Here is a 16,382-nt window from a genome sequence, read left to right as displayed (position 1 = left end):
GGCCATGTTGCTCCCACCCTCCCACCCTCCCTTTGGCCATGTTGCTCCCACCCTCCCACCCTCCCTTTGGCCATGTTGCTCCCACCCTCCCTTTGGCCATGTTGCTCCCACCCTCCCTTTGGCCATGTTGCTCCCACCCTCCCTTTGGCCATGTTGCTCCCACCCTCCCACCCTCCCTTTGGCCATGTTGCTCCCACCCTCCCACCCTCCCTTTGGCCATGTTGCTCCCACCCTCCCACCCTCCCTTTGGCCATGTTGCTCCCACCCTCCCTTCGGCCATGTTGCTCCCACCCTCCCTTCGGCCATGTTGCTCCCACCCTCCCTTCGGCCATGTTGCTTCCACCCTCCCACCGGCCATGTTGCTCCCACCCACCCTTCGGCCATGTTTTTCCCACCCACCCTTTGGCCATGTTTCTCCCACCCACCCTTCGCCATGTTGCTCCCACCCACCCTTCGGCAATGTTGCTCCCACCCACCCTTCGGCCATGTTGCTTTCCACCGTCTCCCACCCTTCGGCCATGTTGCTTTCCACCGTCTCCCACCCTTCGGCCATGTTGCTTTCCCCCTCTCCCACCCACCCTTTGGCCATGTTGCTTTCCCCCTCTCCCACCCACCCTTTGGCCATGTTGCTTTCCCCCTCTCCCACCAACCCTTTGGCCATGTTGCTTCCCCCCTCTCCCACCAACCCTTTGGCCATATTGCTTTCCCCCTCTCCCCCCAACCCTTCGACCATGTTGCTTCCCCCACTCTCCCCCCAACCCTTCGACCATGTTGCTTTCCCCCTCCCACCCACCCTTTGGCCATGTTGCTTTCCCCCTCCCACCCACCCTTTGGCCATGTTGCTTTCCCCCTCCCACCCACCCTTTGGCCATGTTGCTTTCCTCCTCCCACCCACCCTTTGGCCATGTTGCTTCCCCCCCTCCCACCGACCCTTTCATCATATTGCTTCTCACCCACCCTTTCATCATGTTGCTTCCCCCCTCCCACCCACCCTTTCATCATGTTGCTTCCCCCCCTCCCACCCACCCTTTCATCATGTTGCTTCCCCCCCTCCCACCCACCCTTTCATCATGTTGCTTCTCCCCCTCCCACCCACCCTTTCATCATGTTGCTTCCCCCCCTCCCACCCACCCTTTCATCATGTTGCTTCCCCCCCTCCCACCCACCCTTTCATCATGTTGCTTCCCCCCCTCCCACCCACCCTTTCATCATGTTGCTTCCCCCCCTCCCACCCACCCTTTCATCATGTTGCTTCCCCCCCTCCCACCCACCCTTTCATCATGTTGCTTCCCCCCCTCCCACCCACCCTTTCATCATGTTGCTTCCCCCCTCCCTCTACCCTTTGGCCATGTTGCTTGCCACCTCCCATCCACCCTTTGGCCATGTTATTTCCCTCCCCTCCCACACACCCTTTGGCCATGTTGTTCCCCTCCCCTCCCACCTACCCATGTTGCTTTCCCCCTCCCACTCACCCTTTTACCATGTTGCTTCCCCCCTCCCTCTACCCTTTGGCCATGTTGCTTGCCACTTCCCATCCACCCTTTGGCCATGTTATTTCCCTCCCCTCCCCCACACCCTTTGGCCATGTTATTTCCCTCCCCTCCCATCTACCCATGTTGCTTCCCCCCTCCCACCCACCCTTTCATCATGTTGCTTCCCCCCTCCCACCCACCCTTTCATCATGTTGCTTCCCCCCTCCCACCCACCCTTTCATCATGTTGCTTCCCCCCTCCCACCCACCCTTTCATCATGTTGCTTCCTCCCTCCCTCTACCCTTTGGCCATGTTACTTGCCACCTCCCATCCACCCTTTGGCCATGTTATTTCCCTCCCCTCCCACACACCCTTTGGCCATGTTGTTTCCCTCCCCTCCCACCTACCCATGTTGCTTCCCCCCTCCCACCCACCCTTTCACCATGTTGCTTTCCCCCTCCCACCCACCCTTTCACCATGTTGCTTCCCCCCCTCCCACGCTTCCCCCCCTCCCACCCACCCTTTCACCATGTTGCTTACCCCCCTCCCACCCACCCTTTCACCATGTTGCTTCCCCCCCTCCCACCCACCCTTTCACCATGTTGCTTACCCCCCTCCCACCCACCCTTTCACCATGTTGCTTACCCCCCTCCCACCCACCCTTTCACCATGTTGCTTACCCCCCTCCCACCCACCCTTTCACCATGTTGCTTACCCCCCTCCCACCCACCCTTTCACCATGATGCTTCCCCCCCTCCCACCCACCCCTTTCACCATGATGCTTCCCCCCCTCCCACCCACCCTTTCACCATGATGCTTCCCCCCCTCCCACCCACCCTTTCACCATGATGCTTCCCCCCCTCCCACCCACCCTTTCACCATGATGCTTCCCCCCCTCCCACCCACCCTTTCACCATGATGCTTCCCCCCCTCCCACCCACCCTTTCACCATGATGCTTCCCCCCCTCCCACCCACCCTTTCACCATGATGCTTCCCCCCCTCCCACCCACCCTTTCACCATGATGCTTCCCCCCCTCCCACCCACCCTTTCACCATGATGCTTCCCCCCCTCCCACCCACCCTTTCACCATGATGCTTCCCCCCCTCCCACCCACCCTTTCACCATGATGCTTCCCCCCCTCCCACCCACCCTTTCACCATGATGCTTCCCCCCCTCCCACCCACCCTTTCACCATGATGCTTCCCCCCTCCCACCCACCCTTTCACCATGATGCTTCCCCCCTCCCACCCACCCTTTCACCATGATGCTTCCCCCCTCCCACCCACCCTGTATTTGTATTTGTATCTGGGTTTTGTATCGCGCCAACTCACCGACAGGTCTCAAAGCGCTACTGACCAAGTACAGAACAAAGATGGAAGAAATAGAAGGTGGCGGGTCTAGCAGCTCGTTATTGAAGTGGGAACGCGTTCTTGAAGAGTAAAGTCTTCAAGGCCTTCCGAAAGCGGAGGAGATTGGGCTCTCTACGGAGAGCCTCTGGCAGCTTATTCCAGTTGATGGGGGCCTGTACTGAGAACGATCTGCCTCCTTTGGTCGTTAGCTTAAAGCGTGGTTGAGACAATAAGAAGGAGCCCGCCGATCGCAAGACGCGTTTGGGTTCGTGGAGCTCGAGCCTTTCCTTTATATAGGCTGGCGCCTGTCCGTGTAATGCTTTGTGGCAAATACACAAGCTTTTGAACTCCACTCTCTGCAGCATGGGTAGCCAATGTAATCGATGGAGCAGGGGGGAGGCATGGGTCCTCCTTGGAACTCCAAAGACCAGGCGTGCTGCATCGTTTAGGATGACCTGGAGACGGCTAATGGAATACTTCGGAAGACCGAGGTACAGCGCATTTCCATAGTCAATTCTAGACACTATTGTGGCTGACACGATAGTTTGCAGCATATTTCTCGAGAGCAGGGGGGCAAGTTTGCGTAGCTGCCTGATTAAGTTAGTGCAGCAGCCAACTACAGCAGAGACTTGATTAGCCATTGAGAGATCTTGATCGATTTTCATCCCAAGACTCTTGACATTGGGGCAGGCTTTTGGGGCAGGGCCTAGCTCTTGGGGCCAGTATAGGTCGCTCCAAGGGGACACAGCAGTTGCAACAACCAGGACTTCTGTTTTATCCGGATTGATTTTCAACAGATTGGACGACATCCAGTTCACTGTGAAACGTAGGATGTCTTTGGCCTCTGATTGTGCCGATGAAGTGTTGTCGATGCTCAGCAGTAGCTGCGTATCGTCGGCGTAGTTAAATACTTTGCACTTCATCTTTGCCAGCGACTCTACCAGTGGTTGCAAGTAGAGGTTGAATAGGAGTGGAGAAAGCGCTGACCCCTGCGGAACCCCACAAACTAACCTGCCCACCTCTGAGACCTGGTCTGCCAATTGGATCCTCTGCGTCCTTCCTGTTAAAAAGGCTGTGAGCCATTTTAGCGCCTGTCCCCCTATCCCGAACCCGGCCAGCCTACCCAGGAGCAGTGCATGGCTGACAGTATCAAACGCTGCTGAAAGATCTAATAATATCAGCGCGCATGGCTTTTTACTGTCAGCCATGCATCTTAGCTCATCCAGAACCGACAGCATTACTAGCTCCGTGCTATGATGTGCGCGGAAACCTGCTTGCCGGTCGTGGAGAAGATGGTGACATTCCAGGAAGGCTGACAAGGACTTAAGTACATGTTGTTCCAGTACTTTTGACAGGAATGGCAGCTGGGAAATTGGCCTATAATTCTTCATGCTAGATGGGTCGGCTCCCGTTTTTTTTATCAAGGGTCTGACACATGCCTCTTTAAAGGTGGATGGCAGAAGTCCAGTGGCTAATGAGGTGTTTAAAAGATCTAAGATCTGATCCTCTAGAAGCGGTATTGCCATCCGAAGGGTGTCAGGCGGGCAGGGGTCCGCAGGGGAGCCGGATTTAGTAGACGCTACTAGTTTCCTCAAAATACTAAGGTCAATGTGGGGAAAGTCAGTAAAGTTAGAAGAGGGAGAGTCTGGGGGGGGAGGTTGTTTGACATGAGGGACTGGGTTGTTCTTCTTAATCTCAGTCAAGATGGTCGCTACCTTACCCAAGAAATATCCTTGAAAGGTGTCACAATCAATCTGGGTATCAGTCTTTTCCTCTTTCTTGCTTAACTCCTTCAGTATTTGAAAGGTCTCTCTCTGTATATTGGTGGCATTCTTAATACGCGTCTCATAGTACTCCTTCTTTGTTATGACAATAAGCCTTTTGTATGCTTGGAAAGACTTCCGGTAAAGCTCCCTGTCAGTGGCCCTTTTAGATTTCCTCCAGCATCTTTCGAGGTAGCGGAGCTTTCTCTTATTTTCGCGTAGACCTTCAGAGAACCAAGGGGCTCCTTTCTCTACCCCTTTTATTTTTTGTACCTTTTCAGGAGCCAGTTCATCAATGGTTGACCTAAGGGCAGTTGTTATCAGGTAGTACTTGGAATCTAGATCGGTGCTATCAGCAGGGAGTATAGAGTTCTGAATGTACTTGGGCATGGTCTTGGATAGAGTCTCGATATTCACCCTTTTCCATTGGCGCACTTTTTTAGTTTTAATGGGTAATTTAACCTGGCAGATCTCTTGCGGTAAATCATATAAGATGAGGTAGTGGTCTGACCAGAGACAGGGTGAAACGCTGGTGATACATGCTTTTGGGGATGAAGACCAAACAAGATCTAAGGTATGGCCTTTTATGTGGGTTGGAACTTCCACTAGTTGTTTCAGTCCAAGAGTAGTCATAATGGTCTGTAGCTTCTGGGCTGATAAATCTTGAAGACTTTTATCCCAGTGGACATTAAAATCACCAGTTACCAGAATGTTTTTGTAACGTGTACAAAGGTCAGAAATGATTGGATGGAAGAGATCGTTGAACCCAGGTGTGCTTTGGGGGGGGCAGTATACCGTTAGGATGATGAGGCAAGAGTTGTTCATAGTGATTTTTATACCCAGTAGATCAACGGTGTTAGTTGTCTCGGCTAGGATCTTTGTTACCCTAAATTGATTTTTAAAGATCGTTGCTACCCCCCCACCCCGGGTACCCTCTGGTCGGTTGTGCCAAACCATGTCATACCCGCTGGGAAGGGCGGCGATGATATCCGGGGAAGAGGCATCACTCAACCATGTTTCAGTGAGTGTCAGGATATCAATGGTCTCATCCTGTAGCAGGGTAAAGATCTCTAAGTGATGTTTCTGCAGCGACCTGGTGTTAAGGGTCGCTAACTTCACAGGGGCTAAGAGGCTATGGTTCTTAAGCCTAGAGCTATACAGGATGTTGAGTTCTTTGAGTATGGCACCTGTACTCGGAGATAGGATATACCTGTCGGAGTTCAGTCCGAGAAGGTCCGCTGATGTATAGCAGGTGCGTGTGCCAGAGTCCCTAAGCCCGGTCGTGCGCGGACGAGCGCAGACGGGCAGGACTCTGGCACGACTCCGGCGCAGCTCCGGCGCGTCCGCTGATCGCGTCCGCTGCGCGGAGACATCCTAGCCCGTTTTTATAGCGCTGACGATGTCCTGGCTCACCTATCCCAACCCAAGATGGCCGCCAAACTCGACGCCCAGCGCTCTCGACCTCGAAACTCAGGCGAGAGTGGGACTGGAGCTGGAGGGAGGGGATAGGGGTGAGAAACCAGGCGCTGCTGAGCTCTCAGGGGTTATGGCTCCTCAACAGCACGCCCGCCGCAACACATAAAAATTCACGGGACTAAACAATATCCCAGGTAAGCTGTTAAAAGTAAATCAATTTTGTCAAGAATAGATAGGAGACCTCCCGGCTTCCGCCTCAGGAGGGAAAGGAGCGTACAATGTCAGGAATTACTTGTTCCTCACACCTGGCGCCTTTTATAGCGCTGACGATGTCCTGGCTCACCTATCCCAACCCAAGATGGCCGCCACCCTTTCACCATGATGCTTCCCCCCTCCCACCCACCCTTTCACCATGATGCTTCCCCCCTCCCACCCACCCTTTCACCATGATGCTTCCCCCCTCCCACCCACCCTTTCACCATGATGCTTCCCCCCTCCCACCCACCCTTTCACCATGATGCTTCCCCCCTCCCACCCACCCTTTCACCATGATGCTTCCCCCCTCCCACCCACCCTTTCACCATGATGCTTAACCCCTCCCACCCACCCTTTCACCATGATGCTTAACCCTTTCACCATGATGCTTCCCCCCCTCCCACCCACCCTTTCACCATGATGCTTCCCCCCCTCCCACCCACCCTTTCACCATGATGCTTCCCCCCTCCCACCCACCCTTTCACCATGATGCTTAACCCTTTCACCATGATGCTTCCCCCCCTCCCACCCACCCTTTCACCATGATGCTTCCCCCCCTCCCACCCACCCTTTCACCATGATGCTTCCCCCCCTCCCACCCACCCTTTCACCATGTTGCTTCCCCCCCTCCCACCCACCCTTTCACCATGTTGCTTCCCCCCCTCCCACCCACCCTTTCACCATGTTGCTTCCCCCCCTCCCACCCACCCTTTCACCATGTTGCTTCCCCCCCTCCCACCCACCCTTTCACCATGTTGCTTCCCCCCCTCCCACCCACCCTTTCACCATGTTGCTTCCCCCCCTCCCACCCACCCTTTCACCATGTTGCTTCCCCCCCTCCCACCCACCCTTTCACCATGTTGCTTCCCCCCCTCCCACCCACCCTTTCACCATGTTGCTTCCCCCCCTCCCACCCACCCTTTCACCATGTTGCTTCCCCCCCTTCCACCCACCCTTTCACCATGTTGCTTCCCCCCCTCCCACCCACCCTTTCACCATGTTGCTTCTCCCCCCACCCACCCTTTCACCATGTTGCTTCCCCCCTCCCACCCACCCTTTCACCATGTTGCTTCCCCCCTCCCACCCACCCTTTCACCATGTTGCTTCCCCCCTCCCACCCACCCTTTCACCATGTTGCTTCCCCCCTCCCACCCACCCTTTCACCATGTTGCTTCCCCCCTCCCACCCACCCTTTCACCATGTTGCTTCCCCCCTCCCACCCTTTCACCATGTTGCTTCCCCCCTCCCACCCACCCTTTCACCATGTTGCTTCCCCCCTCCCACCCACCCTTTCACCATGTTGCTTCCCCCCTCCCACCCACCCTTTCACCATGTTGCTTCCCCCCTCCCACCCACCCTTTCACCATGTTGCTTCCCCCCCTCCCTCCCACCCACCCTTTCACCATGTTGCTCCCCCCTCCCTCCCACCCACCCTTTCACCATGTTGCTTCCCCCCCTCCCTCCCACCCACCCTTTCACCATGTTGCTTCCCCCCCTCCCTCCCACCCACCCTTTCACCATGTTGCTTCCCCCCCTCCCTCCCACCCACCCTTTCACCATGTTGCTTCCCCCCCTCCCACCCACCCTTTCACCATGTTGCTTCACCCCCTCCCACCCACCCTTTCACCATGTTGCTTCCCCCCCTCCCACCCACCCTTTCACCATGTTGCTTCCCCCCCTCCCACCCACCCTTTCACCATGTTGCTTCCCCCCTCCCACCCACCCTTTCACCATGTTGCTTCCCCCCTCCCACCCACCCTTTCACCATGTTGCTTCCCCCCTCCCACCCACCCTTTCACCATGTTGCTTCCCCCCTCCCACCCACCCTTTCACCATGTTGCTTCCCCCCCTCCCACCCACCCTTTCACCATGTTGCTTCCCCCCCTCCCACCCACCCTTTCACCATGTTGCTTCCCCCCTCCCACCCACCCTTTCACCATGTTGCTTCCCCCCTCCCACCCACCCTTTCACCATGTTGCTTCCCCCCTCCCACCCACCCTTTCACCATGTTGCTTCCCCCCTCCCACCCACCCTTTCACCATGTTGCTTCCCCCCTCCCACCCACCCTTTCACCATGTTGCTTCCCCCCTCCCACCCACCCTTTCACCATGTTGCTTCACCCCTCCCACCCACCCTTTCACCATGTTGCTTCACCCCTCCCACCCACCCTTTCACCATGTTGCTTCACCCCCTCCCACCCACCCTTTCACCATGTTGCTTCCCCCCCCTCCCACCCACCCTTTCACCATGTTGCTTCCCCCCCTCCCACCCACCCTTTCACCATGTTGCTTCCCCCCCTCCCACCCACCCTTTCACCATGTTGCTTCCCCCCCTCCCACTCACCCTTTCACCATGTTGCTTCCCCCCTCCCACCCACCCTTTCACCATGTTGCTTCCCCCCCTCCCACCCACCCTTTCACCATGATGCTTCCCCCCCTCCCACCCACCCTTTCACCATGATGCTTCCCCCCTCCCACCCACCCTTTCACCATGATGCTTCCCCCCTCCCACCCACCCTTTCACCATGATGCTTCCCCCCCTCCCACCCACCCTTTCACCATGATGCTTCCCCCCCTCCCACCCACCCTTTCACCATGATGCTTCCCCCCCTCCCACTCACCATGATGCTTCCCCCCTCCCACCCACCCTTTCACCATGATGCTTCCCCCCTCCCACCCACCCTTTCACCATGATGCTTCCCCCCTCCCACCCACCCTTTCACCATGATGCTTCCCCCCTCCCACCCACCCTTTCACCATGATGCTTCCCCCCTCCCACCCACCCTTTCACCATGATGCTTCCCCCCTCCCACCCACCCTTTCACCATGATGCTTCCCCCCTCCCACCCACCCTTTCACCATGATGCTTCCCCCCTCCCACCCACCCTTTCACCATGATGCTTCCCCCCTCCCACCCACCCTTTCACCATGATGCTTCCCCCCTCCCACCCACCCTTTCACCATGATGCTTCCCCCCCTCCCACCCACCCTTTCACCATGATGCTTCCCCCCCTCCCACCCACCCTTTCACCATGATGCTTCCCCCCTCCCACTCACCATGATGCTTCCCCCCTCCACCCACCCTTTCACCATGATGCTTCCCCCCTCCCACCCACCCTTTCACCATGATGCTTCCCCCCTCCCACCCACCCTTTCACCATGATGCTTCCCCCCTCCCACCCACCCTTTCACCATGATGCTTCCCCCCTCCCACCCACCCTTTCACCATGATGCTTCCCCCCTCCCACCCACCCTTTCACCATGATGCTTCCCCCCTCCCACCCACCCTTTCACCATGATGCTTCCCCCCCTCCCACCCACCCTTTCACCATGTTGCTTCCCCCCCTCCCACCCACCCTTTCACCATGTTGCTTCCCCCCCTCCCACCCACCCTTTCACCATGTTGCTTCCCCCCCTCCCACCCACCCTTTCACCATGTTGCTTCCCCCCTCCCACCCACCCTTTCACCATGTTGCTTCATCCCCTCCCACCCACCCTTTCACCATGTTGCTTCCCCCCCTCCCACCCACCCTTTCACCATGTTGCTTCCCCCCCTCCCACCCACCCTTTCACCATGTTGCTTCCCCCCCTCCCACCCACCCTTTCACCATGTTGCTTCCCCCCCTCCCACCCACCCTTTCACCATGTTGCTTCCCCCCCTCCCACCCACCCTTTCACCATGTTGCTTCCCCCCCTCCCACCCACCCTTTCACCATGTTGCTTCCCCCCCCTCCCACCCACCCTTTCACCATGTTGCTTCCCCCCCTCCCACCCACCCTTTCACCATGTTGCTTCCCCCCCTCCCACCCACCCTTTCACCATGTTGCTTCCCCCCCTCCCACCCACCCTTTCACCATGTTGCTTCCCCCCTCCCACCCACCCTTTCACCATGTTGCTTCCCCCCTCCCACCCACCCTTTCACCATGTTGCTTCCCCCCTCCCACCCACCCTTTCACCATGTTGCTTCCCCCCTCCCACCCACCCTTTCACCATGTTGCTTCCCCCCTCCCACCCACCCTTTCACCATGTTGCTTCCCCCCTCCCTCCCACCCACCCTTTCACCATGTTGCTTCCCCCCTCCCACCCACCCTTTCACCATGTTGCTTCCCCCCTCCCTCCCACCCACCCTTTCACCATGTTGCTTCCCCCCCTCCCTCCCACCCACCCTTTCACCATGTTGCTTCCCCCCCTCCCTCCCACCCACCCTTTCACCATGTTGCTTCCCCCCCTCCCACCCACCCTTTCACCATGTTGCTTCCCCCCCTCCCACCCACCCTTTCACCATGTTGCTTCCCCCCCTCCCACCCACCCTTTCACCATGTTGCTTCCCCCCCTCCCACCCACCCTTTCACCATGTTGCTTCCCACCCTCCCACCCACCCTTTCACCATGTTGCTTCCCCCCCTCCCACCCACCCTTTCACCATGTTGCTTCCCCCCCTCCCACCCACCCTTTCACCATGTTGCTTCCCCGCTCCCACCAACCCTTTCACCATGTTGCTTTGTTGCTTCCCAGTTCAGCGGCGGTTAGTTCGCCGTCCAAGGACTCACGATCTTCCTCAGTAAGTGTGGGTAGCTGGATGTTCGCTATGAGAGTGGAGGAATCCTCCTCTGAACGATCCATCCCATTGCTATATACTCTGTTGAAATGTGCTGCAAACTCGCTAACTATCTCTTGGGATTCAGTAAGGGGGGGGCCCCCCTCGGTTTGAATCTCTGCCACTACCCTCTGCGTCATCTGCTTTTTGTCTAACCAGTCAATTAATTTGCCCGCTTTGTCCCCTTGGTCATAGAGTCGGCCTCTTCTATCCCTCGCTAGGGTTTTAGCGGCCTCAGTAGCTAGGGCCTTATACTTAGCTGCTTTCAACTGCGTTTGATGCTGGGCCTCTGGGGTTCCGTGCACCTGCGCCTCCCTCTCCAGTGCAAGAAGATCCTGTTCAATGGTGAGCATTTGCGCCTCCCTTTCCTTACGCTGGCCGGAAATTTTGGAGAGTGCTTCACCCCTCAGTACAGTCTTGAATGCCTCCCAAAGGGTAGTAGGGGAATCGACTGTCCCAACATTATCATTGTAATATTGATCTATCGAGCGAGTGATCTCCCTCTTAATCCCGGGATTGCGCAAGAACCAAGGGTTTACGGGCGCCACACATCCATTTTTTTTTCCCCCAATGGTTAAGTGTGTCCACAAAGGGGAATGGTCCGATATACCCCGAGCCAGGTGTTTAATTTCCTGAACCGTAGTGTCATGCTGCAACGGAGTAAGTCTATCCTGGAGAATGTGTGGTATGGTCCTGAAAAGAATGTGTACTGCAGTAAATTTGGGTGGCACATTCGCCAAAGGTCCACTAGTCCAAATGCCTCCAAAAGATTGGAGAGCCACATTTGCCCCGTCGCACTGTGCCGAGGCGGGTGTCTATTCAGTTCTCCCGACACCACTGCGTTAAAGTCCCCCCCTCAACCAGAAGCTGCCCCTCAGGGAGGGAGAGGAGTTTACTCAGGTCCTGGTATTATTGATTTTGGAGACCGGGTGGAATATACACAGTCACCAGGTTACGTGTGCGTCCTGCCCATTTTCCCGTGAGCACAGCATAGCGGCACAACGGGTCTGTCTCTGTGTGTTCAATGACCATTGGAAAGTTACGGCGCACCAAAATGCCCACTCCGTGGGATCCCGAGGTGAAGCCGGCATGTGTGGCCAGTGTGTACCCCCATCTGTTAAGTGCTTGGCACGTGTTCCCAATAAGGTGCGTTTCTTGCAAGAGGACGATGTCTGGGAGGTGCCGTTTGAGAAATTGGAGTACTATACTTCTCTTAAGCTTGTCTCCTAACCCGTTAATGTTCCAGCTAAGGATCTTCAGGCTTTTACCCCACCTTATAGTCAGCTCCAAAAGCTAAATAAGTACATTGTCCATAGTGCCTGCAACACCGCGCCCTCCCCCAAAAAGACATTTCCTACATGACCAACTGAGTCCCCCACCGTCCCTTTGAACATCACACACCACCCTTAAACAACAATAGAACTATAGTAATGTTTTTAATGCAGTCAGTGTAAAAGTAATGTGATATGTTTTATAATGAAACACTTTGTCATATCATCTGCTTCATTTGATAAGTGGATTCCCTTTAAAATGAGTTCATCTTTATTTGTACAGCAAACCAAAGAAAGGGTGAAACTGTTGATACAGTTGTCCGATGGCTTTTGTGAAAAGGGACATGCTCATTCAGCGGAAATTAAAAAATGTGTGACTGTAGTGGACAAGCGATATAGAGATTTCTCCCTGCGCATGGAGAAATACAGAACATCACTTGAGAAAGCACTAGGAATTTCTACAGACTCCAATAAATCAGTAAGTTAAGCACTTGTGTCATAATCATTGAAAAAGGGTTAAAATCCAATGCTGTGTACCTGTGTATATTATGGCAGAGTTGTTCACATGTATCCATTTAAGCAATCTTGCTGTACTGAAGTTGTTGAATTGTTGTGTTGCTGGACAGAGTGCCAGAGCTTGTGCCTGTTATATGTTTCCCCACCGCCCTGTTCACATTTTGCTTTCAAACTGTGATGAAATTGTTAAATCACTGTCTCTGTTTACATTCTGTTTTTAAGTTGATCATGATTATGTTCTTTCTTTTCTGTCTAAAACAGAGCAAAAGTCTGCAGTTAGACATCATTCCAGCTAGTGCTCCTGGGTCTGATGTCAAGTTGCGTGATGCCACCCATGAGCTCAATGAGGAAAAAAGAAAGTCTGCTCGCAGGAAAGAGTACGGGGTGCTTTCTACACTCTATTTACCATAATAACTAAGTTATTTTGTATTTGTGGGTGTGTTTATGTGAGCTCCTAGCAAGAGCGTGCTTATTGTATTAGAGGTACACTGTGTATGTATTAACTGAGGAAAATAGATTTCCATATTGTTTGTAGGGGTTGCTTAAGCCTACGGAGTACATTACCAAGTTTGGTCTGGATTGGCTTAGGTACGATTGCCTAAACGTGGTTCATCAAGAAAGAGTTTAGAAACAAGGGGTCACATTGTTAGGGCTTTTCTTTGAAAAGTGAAGGAATAGTGCAAAAAGTTAAAGAAAAAAACATGCTTAACACAAATTGTGAAATGTCCAAACTGATGCATTAATGAGAAAGTAATACAGTTAATCAAGTACCTGAAAGGGAAGTAAAATAATGGATTTCCAATTTTAAGACTATTTATTTAAAAAAAAGCCCTCCCAAAAAACCTTGCAAATGGTCATTTGTTCTTAAAGTTATAACCCGTTTGCAATCATTGTCTAAATGATCCTCATTTATTGATTCTAAATGATCTTTAGCCAAGATACGGTGTTGCGTTGTCCTTAAGGTGGGTAAAATAATATGTGGGTAATACGGGAGCATACACAAATTGGCTGTAGTGTTGATCCCTCTTTATCTGCATATGTTGTACAACTATTGAACCTATTTAGAATGTCTTATGAGTGTGGCTCCATTTCAATTTTGCCAAGTGGGGTTTTGCAGAGGATACAAAAGCGCTCTTATTATTTAGAAACTGGATGTGTATGTGACAGGTACCCAGTTCTCAAGGCTCATATCTTACTATAAATTAATTATTCCAGATAATCAATTCAATCTGGGCCCCAAGTAGTGGCTGTAGCCAGGAACAACAACCTGGGTACAACGTTTGAACAAAGCAGGGTGCTCCCATTCTGGGATATAAAGCGTTGAATGTTAGTAATGGGAATATCCACTTCTAAATTCTATAGAGGCTCTTTCTGCATCTGGCAAATCTTTTGTCTTGGAATGTGTGCTAATTTTACCATCCCTTACTTTAGAGGGGTTAATTACAAGTTATTACTGTTGCCCAGGTGTTATGTCCTGCTCACCTGCCCATACACCTTTGATACTGAAACCCTTCACATATCGTTCACACTGCACTCAAAAATTTTATATTCATCCATATAATGACATCCAATGTTTAAGCATCCTATTTATCACACAACTACACTACAAACAAGAGAATAGCACAACTCTGAACTGCTCACCCAACATCAAAATACTACCTATGTTGGCAACATGACAGACAAACTTTTCCATCCATGCTTTCTCAAGGTGTAGCATGCTATCTGTCCGCAAGTATGCCTCGGTCCCACTTCAGGAGTATGATGCCTTATGGTAATGGTTCTACCGTACAATACTATGGTGTCTACCACCCAGTGTAAGAATGTATCAGAGCTATTTGAAGCTGCTGTGGCAGGAATAGTCCATCTTTCACATTCGATTGTACGTGTTTAAATATGTGTAAAACCCTTACCAGAGCAGCATAGCAATATGATTGGTAATATTGTGCAAGGCACCCTCCACTTGAAAGGTTTCTAGTAAAATGAAGGAAGCTAGGATGTCATGACTGGGCCGGCTGCTGAAGTTGCACCCCATTATAAAAATCCGATGCACGAGATAAACAAGATACTTGGCCTCATATGTATAGTATTCGATGAGATGTTCTTTCTGTATTTTAAAAGATATCACTGGATTTTGGATTCCAATCAAGGTGCCTCCAACTATTCCTAACAGAACAATTTTAAACTAGAGGTATAACTGACAGCTGTGTGACTTAGCTTAGAGGTCTAATTTTTTGATTATCAGTGCTACTATTTTATAGCCTTTTAACATAGAGCGTAGGAACCACTTGGTTAAGAGTTAGAATTCTGAAAGTGCCACTCCACGTTAGAGACCTGAATGTGAACAGTCTGTGAGTGACATCTACCATTCCCATGCAATGACATTATTTGTAAACACATTTTTGTCTTATTGTAGGTTCATCATGGCTGAGTTGATTCAAACTGAAAAAGCCTATGTAAGAGATCTTCGGGAGTGCTTGGATGTAAGTTCACACATTATGATAGTGTTGGGGACACATATAAATGTGTGTGTTTTTCAGTTGTTTACCTTCATCGATCCAGTACAGCCCAGTATGTGGAGAATTCTATGATCCACAGTACATATGTCATCACAATAACAGCCTCTATATGCTTCATCACAAAAGTGACTTTTTCAAGGCTGTAAATGAGTACAAACTAATAATCGTAAAACAGACAAAAACACAGGGATAATGGTAGCACAAAGTTGCATATATGTATAATAAAGAGACAGCGTGACACTTGCTACACATGTGCTGGACAGGAGGTGAGAAAAGTAAGTACAAGTATTTGCAATGCAATAGGTCTAACATTACTGAACGTTTGAGCGGGAAACAGCGTTTACAATGCTGTCTCCACAACGTATACCATTACAACACAGACGTTACAACGACTGTGTTGTTAGTACGCATACCATTACTTCACAAGTCATTAATACGACTTGCTGTAGAGGGTGCAGTGGTGTTGGATTTAGAATCCAACACCTTCCCTGCTGTTGCGCAAACTGGAGTAGGAATAGTAAATAATACTATTCCTAAGTCCAGCGTGCCCCCTACAGCAAGTCATAGTAATGATTGCGATGTAATGGTATGCGTTCTAACTATGCAGTCGTTACAACAACCGCATTGTAATTGCATGCGATGTATTCACATGTGTAGTAAGGGTATATATATGTTTGACCTATTGGCGTTGCAAATAATAATGCAACGTCAAAAGCTCTACCTTTCAGAAATGCAAGACCTATTAAGTTGCAAATGCTTGTTCTCTCTCTCTCTCTCTAGGTGTTTCATTCTTGAAGACAAGGATAAAGAAAGGAAGAGTTCATTGTAATGAAGATAGGCAAACTAGAGAAATTAAGTACTTTTAAGCAAAATGAATGTAAAGATGTGGGAAAGCCTAGAGATCAGTGGTAAAAAAGGAAAGGAATCAAAATATAAATAAAAATAAAGACGCTGTAGGAAAGAGCATTAGGAAGGGAATCTAGAATAAGCTAGGGCAGCCGACACAGCTTGCTGGTGGGGGTGCGGGAAGGGGGGTTCGCGTGGGGTGCTAAAAAAAAAACGTACCTTGCTGCCGCTGGGTTCAGTGTCTTCTCTCCTGCTCAACTGTGTCCGACTCCAGGTCGGAATAGGAAGCAGGCAGCCAGGCTCCAATGGAGCGTTGTGATTGGTCTGAGCGCTCAGCCAGGAGCTGTAGGGGTGGGCATGTTCTCCATGCAGGATGTAAGG

The 16,382-nt window shown here is 52.2% G+C and overlaps 1 protein-coding gene across 2 annotated transcripts in view; it reads left to right on the top strand.

Moving 5' to 3' along the window:
* The window catches only part of TRIO (trio Rho guanine nucleotide exchange factor), a 4,621,980-nt gene that overhangs the window by 2,297,506 nt on the left and 2,308,092 nt on the right, over positions 1-16,382 (top strand). For both annotated transcript variants that reach the window (XM_085606120.1, XM_085606121.1), the window contains exons 22-24: positions 12,407-12,601; positions 12,901-13,016; positions 15,053-15,119. In XM_085606120.1, the coding sequence (XP_085462246.1) occupies positions 12,407-12,601; positions 12,901-13,016; positions 15,053-15,119 (378 nt within the window). The remainder of the gene's footprint in view (positions 1-12,406; positions 12,602-12,900; positions 13,017-15,052; positions 15,120-16,382) is intronic.

This window comes from Triturus cristatus, chromosome 5_1, assembly GCF_964204655.1.
Source record: "Triturus cristatus chromosome 5_1, aTriCri1.1, whole genome shotgun sequence".
Classification (NCBI taxonomy): domain Eukaryota; kingdom Metazoa; phylum Chordata; class Amphibia; order Caudata; family Salamandridae; genus Triturus; species Triturus cristatus.
Note: the sequence above shows the minus strand (reverse complement) of the source record. Positions and strands in the feature narration are given on the sequence as shown.